General features: G+C 33.6%; 1 protein-coding gene across 1 annotated transcript; it reads right to left on the bottom strand.

The window, feature by feature from the left end:
- LOC114167284 lies at positions 1 to 6,193 on the bottom strand. Its single transcript, XM_028052326.1, has 9 exons — positions 5,799 to 6,193; positions 4,736 to 4,864; positions 3,403 to 3,558; positions 3,133 to 3,238; positions 2,627 to 2,809; positions 1,631 to 1,796; positions 1,061 to 1,374; positions 456 to 545; positions 1 to 360 (listed from the first exon to the last, which is right to left on the bottom strand). Exons 2-9 carry the CDS (start codon positions 4,748 to 4,750, stop codon positions 299 to 301), a joined length of 1,092 nt encoding a protein of 363 aa, XP_027908127.1. The 5' UTR covers positions 4,751 to 4,864; positions 5,799 to 6,193; the 3' UTR covers positions 1 to 298.
- Positions 6,194 to 6,786: the final 593 nt, after the last annotated feature.

Below are 6,786 nucleotides of genomic sequence, written 5' to 3'. Positions count from 1 at the left end.
TGAGAAGGATCCAAACAATATTATATATTATATATGTATATAAATATCCAAATGCATCAAATCAATTACACATCCTAAACACTGTTCCAACTCTTGCTGATAACAGATTTCTGAAAAGAATGCAAAAGATTGGTACTACAGGGAACAATTGACATTCTATTTTCATCCTGATGATAAATATCAGGCTGCCTACACTTAGGTAACAGTAAACCTGTATGCCATGTAAGCTAGATGACATTTATTAATCCTAAATTTCCCTAATCTAACAATTAATGTGAAACATGCAACTTGCCTCACCTCAAGATTTATCCTCATCTGACTGAGAGCATGGGGGCTCAGAATTAACAAAGAAGTCATCAACTGAAACAAAAACAAACATTTCTTTGATTAAATCAAAACAAGGACTTCAAAATAAGAATAAAAAAGTAATAGCAAAAATTTCTATAGGACATTACCTATATCCTGTTGATCAGGAGATTCGAGCAAAATATCTGAATCGGATGGCAAAAATGGTGAACCAGGATAGTTTCCCAGAGCTCCAAGATCTGCAAAGAACTCAAGACAATAAAAGAAGGAAGACACCAACAATGGTTGAACAAGTAATTGAAAATCTTGAGTATAATCCTTGACTGCATTCATTGATTTCTAAAATGATTATTGGTCATTTACATGCAACCTATAGCGCTTGAGACATTAAAACGTACATCAGATAACTTATGGCAACATAAAATAGAATATCAGTTCTTCATAGATAAACAAAAAGACCAGCAAAGTCCAATTTTACTTGAAACTAAATATTGATGGTAAATGCTTCCTGGTTCTTTTTGGTTATTACTGACTCAAACAGATTCAGTTTTTTCTGCTCAAATATTCATATTACTTGGGTTGATGAATGACATAACAGATCACAAACTCAACATTTTCTTCTCAAATATTCAGTGTACTTTCGGCAGATGAATGACATAACAGATCACAAGCTCAACACATGTTGTACATCTCAAACAACTTAACATTTAAGTGCATATCTGAAAGCAAATCAGAAAATTGTGTAAGAAATTACCTCCCAAGTTTGGTAAATCTGCCGTTAGATCTGATAGACTAAAGTTCCATTGAATTTGATCCAGTGATCTGGAAATTCCATTGCCACCGTCTGGTGCGAGCTGTAATCCTACTGAACTTGCCACATCAGATGTAAATGCTGTATCAAGAGCTGAGGCATCAGCACCCATTCCTGATATTTCTGATGCAGTGAAGGGGAAATGGCCACTCGATGCAACTGATGTCGGACTTACTGGCATTTCTGAGACGGATGACATTGTACCATTTGGTGGAATAACAGGAGCCATATCAGGAGCATTGTGGTCCATCACCATACTTCAACAAGGACAAAGGCAAAGCATGTTAGTTTTAACATAAAAGGAGGAAGTAACAGTTAGAAATGCATTATCATGTCATACAACTGAACAGTTAATTATGAAATCAATTACCACTTAGCTACAAAATACACATTTACACATTTCAGACAACTTAACTACAAAAGATAACAATCCAGGACCTTATATAAGCAATCAAAATATTGCCCCTGTAGGAGTCACAAAAAGGAATTATGTGCAGTAAGAGAAGTTCTCACTCATTCCCAGAGTTCATCCGAATGGGGTGAAAGTTGCCTGGGGCAGGGACTCCATTCACTACATGACAACTTGATATACCACAACCCATGGAATCAAGATGAGGTTGACCTGTTGCTTGCATGGGAGGCTGCTGTAGCACTGGGTATCCCATAGGTAGGTTGTTGACTGCACTGCAAACAAATGGTGTTAAAGAATAATGCAAGGAAATGAAAAAAAGATAAAACAAAGCGACTTGTGCCTTTATAATCTAATCCATCTTTTTAGACTGAAATGTACACAGAAAGAAACACAAAGATTATGCAAAAGACTCATACCTAGAGGCAAACAAAACATTTATAACACAGCAAAAAGTTCCTCGGCATTCATAAAAATAACACAACTGAGGAATATATAAAAGGTTTCCTCAACTTAGATCTTAGGCTAATACAAAGCCAGAAATGCATAGACTAACAAGAACATACTGAAGTTTCCAATTTTTGTATTTCAGAATTATGAAGATTAAAATTTCCAAGCAATCTCGTAATAGCACTAATAATTGATAATTCTTCAAGAATCCAAACCTGTTAACTAACCAAAGTTTTGGTTAAATCTAAGCATTAACATCTGGAGTGAAATCAGGCAACACCATAGTTAATACCCAGGAAAATGTATTTAATTACTGACTAATTCTCTTCAATTAATAATGTACTTAAGTTTTCACAGTAGTAAAGCCTCTATGCTTTTAAGGAACTTCGAAGAATCATGAGAATCTTACTACTTTCTTAATTTTCATGAAGTATCACTTTAGACCTTTTAGACGAGACATGATCTGTTCCCTGTTGTTGGCCATGAAGTTTAGAGTGCAGTGAGAGTGAGATTACATAACATGAGAAGTGACACATAAGTGTTATCACTCAACTCAACACAGTTTAGATTTAGCCATGCAAAGATGTGAAGACCTTTGTGTTTAACACAAACTGTCACATATACACACTGATAAGAGGGCAAGAATGTACCAGGCATTGGATGGATTCCGTTCTGTATTGGGGCCAATGGTACCTTTGCAGGCATGGGACACTTCATTAGATGATACTGATGCTCAAGCAAATGATTGAATAAAAGAATTTGCTTTTTCAATTTTAGTCTGATATAGTAGGCCCTGAAGAAATCAGCGTTCTCTTCCTCTAGCTTCTGCCATACTGCATTAAAAAGGACCAATTACAAAGCAAAGGGACATGAGTCTGCATCTACTTTAAGATGTATGGAAAAGTTACAAGAAAGCAAGTACCATATTTTTTCTAAAAGCAAGATGTCTCAACTTTAAAATTATGCTAATTTCCATGTAATCCAACACATGAAGCAGATAACAAATTAAACTAAATAAAACTTGGAAAATCATTACAATTTACAAATCAATATCATTTCAAAGCTTGCTACAAACAGCATATACAATAGTTATATTATTAATTACAATTTACGATGCAATATATAGATGGCATGACGGAGACCTTAAGATGCCTACCAAGGGTAGTGAATCCAGGATCTATCTTTGCCCGTGTCAGTAGTGTTTTAACCACTTCATCTTTATTCATATATAACTGTAGGCATCTTTCTATTAAATTCTGGACCTGTATGAATATTTAATCCAAAAGGAAAAAATAAACAGATTAATTCAGTTCAAATTCTGCAGATCATCCTCATAAAATTCAATCCACGAAATAAACGAAACAAGGGAAAAGTGGGAAACAACAGAAAACTACTAAAATGTCCAGGAAAGAACAGATATCCTTACAAACTCAATATCCTGCCGTGAAACTTTTTTACTGTCATTACTTGTAGCAGATGCTGAGCCTGTGTCTGTAACAGGAGCATCAGTTGTGTGATTGTTTGGTTGTTCACTCTTGGGCTCATGAGAAGCTTGAGTTGATGACTGTAATTCTTCTGAGCTCTGCAAATCCATAAAATATTAGCTTAGTGTAACTACAACAAATGTAAGCAGCCACAGGAGTTATGAAGAAAATCTAGAGGATTAGGCATATCGATGTAGAATGCCAGAAATTAAATATGAATACAGAAGGCTTGCAGATTATTAATGTTCAGAACATTAAATATGTACAAACTAGTTTGCTTATAGAAGCATACAATACAACAAACTAAACAACTGAAAATGGCAAGGACATATTATTTTTCGGGGAAATACTGAATTTTGCCTCTCATTAACCTCCATCATGTTCAAATTTGATAAAAGAATTATATCATTGCGTTTTAAGTAACAGACCTTCATTCCATAATTATTCAGTTAGATTCCTATTGAAGAAATATTAGATTCAGAGCAACTCCATCCCCTGTTAACTTATTTATTAGCTATTGCTGGCAACATCAGTGACAGATGAAATAACAAACCACCATGCAAAACCTTCATTTCTTCAATTTTAAAAGCACAAACCATTATCCAAATACACACTGTGAAATTCATTACGGTAACCCCCATGTTGGTGCACAAGTGAACATCTTATCAGGGTTTTCCACCAAAACAACCAAATTAACAATGTCATATAAACACGAACAAAGTCATTTTGTCTCCATTCAAACCAAGTGACAAACACCCAAAACTACAAAAATAATTATACAGGAGGAATTAAGAAAACGTCACAGATAAACTCTATTAGCAATGAGTGGCATACATAATGAATGTGCTCTCAGTGATAACAGAACTACCACTGCAACGAAGTTGGGCTAAAATTATTTGTTAAAGCTTGTAAATTAGAAACTTTTCAATACTTCAACTATGATAGATGGTTGAACAAAGATATACCAAACCACAGTGATGTTTTCATCAATGATGTTTCAGATTTAGCTAATACGGGGAATAACATGCTTATATAGATTGAATTAAGTAGTTTCATAAGGGTAAATTTGTCTTTCTCTCAGCAAACAGCACAGCATGCATCAAATGGTTGGCTGTAACTAGATTTTAAAAGGAATAATATCAAGCATATATATTCTCAATGTTGACATCCAATAAGGCCAACTGAATTAGATTCATAAACTTAATCATTGCGATGGTGGATATTGCAAACCATGCACCAAATACCAAGATAAAAAGAAACATATAACAGGGGAACCTGCAAGTTCTTCATTTCAGCAGAAAGAAGGCTGACTGCATGTCTTTCAGGGATTTAAGTAACCACAAACAGTCTTCGAATTCAAGTTTGTTTGCATTTATGTCAATGACAGGCCCAAGTTGAAGCAGTCTTCATATGAAACAAGAGGAGTAATGAGAGAATGGTAAACCATACCACTTATATAAGCATATGGTTATTTAATTCAACAAAAACCATCTATAAAGAAATCCAATATCAAAATACCTTTAAACAAAAATATAAAAAATAAAATAAAAAAATAGCATGTTCTACATCAGAGAGAACCTCATGTGACAAAGAAAATGCAGTTGCCACTTGTCTGTACTGTTAAAAATCTTAAAAAAGAAAATAAGGGCCATTAGTTGTGCAATTAAAAATAAAATTCCCAGAAAGGAAGGATGCCAAATGCATTTATTACTACACTAAAGTAGACATAAGCAAATTAGTGCACCCAGTCTAAGATGACGCCAAAAAACACAATTTCCATAGTTTTTATCTTTTTCAGTCAACTTAGTAATTTCTCCATTCCTTGTGAAAGAATAAATCAGATGAGAAGCCATGCCGTTTAAGATGAATTGTAAAATTCTTCAGCCAGGAAAAAAGAAATTAGAAATTAAAGTCGGTTCGGGTTCTCCAAGGATTAAGCAATAATTAATCACTCAATTTTAGAAACCACGAGAAAAGGGGAGAGGAGAATGCAATTATTTTCAGAAAAAAAATGGCAGTCGTGAACCAATGTCTTCCACCAATGAATCCTAAGTATCCACAATTGATTCAAACGGCAGAACAAACAAACAAAAAAAAAACAGAATTTTTCAAATCTTAAAAAAAGGAATTGAAGAACAAATTTGGAGCAAACCAGATCTCAATTGTGAATGAGATGCTGAGAACTGAAGCAGAAGAAACAGACGAATTCATCAAGCAAAGAAACACCTTGAAGGAATAAACTTTCCAAGCTACCAAACAAGAAAGCACCCCCAATGCCCCCGAAAACAAACACCCCATGAAGCAAAAAAAGGAAATGAAGATCTAGCAAATATATTACCTCACAGCCACTTCCTGAATCTCCAACCAGAAAAACAAAAACACAGTTATATCGACGGATTTAAAAACCCCACCAGCTATTTCAAGCTTAATTAACTTGAAAAAGATGCATCAACTCATGGAAAGGGAAAAAGAATGGAAATTTAGGAAAAATAGGGAAGGCTGGTAAGTGGGGGCTGAGGTTGAAAGAACGAAGAAGTGAAGAGTGAACAATAATAATAATAGCATTTGAGGTTTAAGAAGATATTTTGAAAAGGTTGGAAAATGATATTTACATTAGGGACACAAGTCTGAATGACAATGAGGGTGCTGGAAGAAAATTACAGTGTGTATGAGAGAGAATGAGAGAGAGTGAGAGAGAGTTGTTATGTGCAAAAGGTGAAGAGAGGGTGAAAGAGATGGCTTGTGGAAAATTTTGGAACGGGAAAATCAAATTTTGAAAAATATATTCTACTAACAATTTTGGATGGTGACTTCTTTTGACTCATTTGCTTTGGACTTTTTATTATTATTATTATTTTCCTAGTAAGAAAGTAAATAAATAATGATGAATAAAATTAAATTTATGTTTATATTTATATATTTATATAAGACAAAATATAGAAGTGTTTAAAATTTATATAAGACATAAATTCATGCGACTCAAGCCGCTGATTTATCGGCTTGAAACAACGTAATCGAAGACAATAGAAACACCAAACCAACAGGTTCAAAATTAATGTTTATAATTACTGAGTTCAAATTGAACAAACGGTTCTATTAAATATTACAGTGAATTGTATATGTTGTAAAACAATTTATAAAAAAAAAATTAATACATATTTTTAAGAAAAAGAAAATAAAACGCGAATAATTTTTACTTAAGAAATCCTAATTAACTATGGGAAACTGTTATATGACTTTTATTGGTATATACTTTTTATATTATTTTCAAAAGTATTTAAAGAATTCATGAACGTAAATGTTTGCAATGATGTTACTAATTTTGA

This window comes from Vigna unguiculata, chromosome 10 (assembly GCF_004118075.2).
Source record: "Vigna unguiculata cultivar IT97K-499-35 chromosome 10, ASM411807v1, whole genome shotgun sequence".
Taxonomy (NCBI): Eukaryota; Viridiplantae; Streptophyta; class Magnoliopsida; order Fabales; family Fabaceae; genus Vigna; species Vigna unguiculata.
This window is presented reverse-complemented; position numbering and strand designations above follow the sequence as displayed.

Bases quoted from the DNA above. Each gene is read 5' to 3' on its own strand.
- LOC114167284 (XM_028052326.1), bottom strand. The intron at 546-1,060 runs GTAATTTCTTAC...AGTTCTTTGCAG, and splicing joins AGATTTACCAAACTTGGGAG to ATCTTGGAGCTCTGGGAAAC. The intron at 361-455 runs GTAATGTCCTAT...TTTTTGTTTCAG, and splicing joins TCCTGATCAACAGGATATAG to TTGATGACTTCTTTGTTAAT.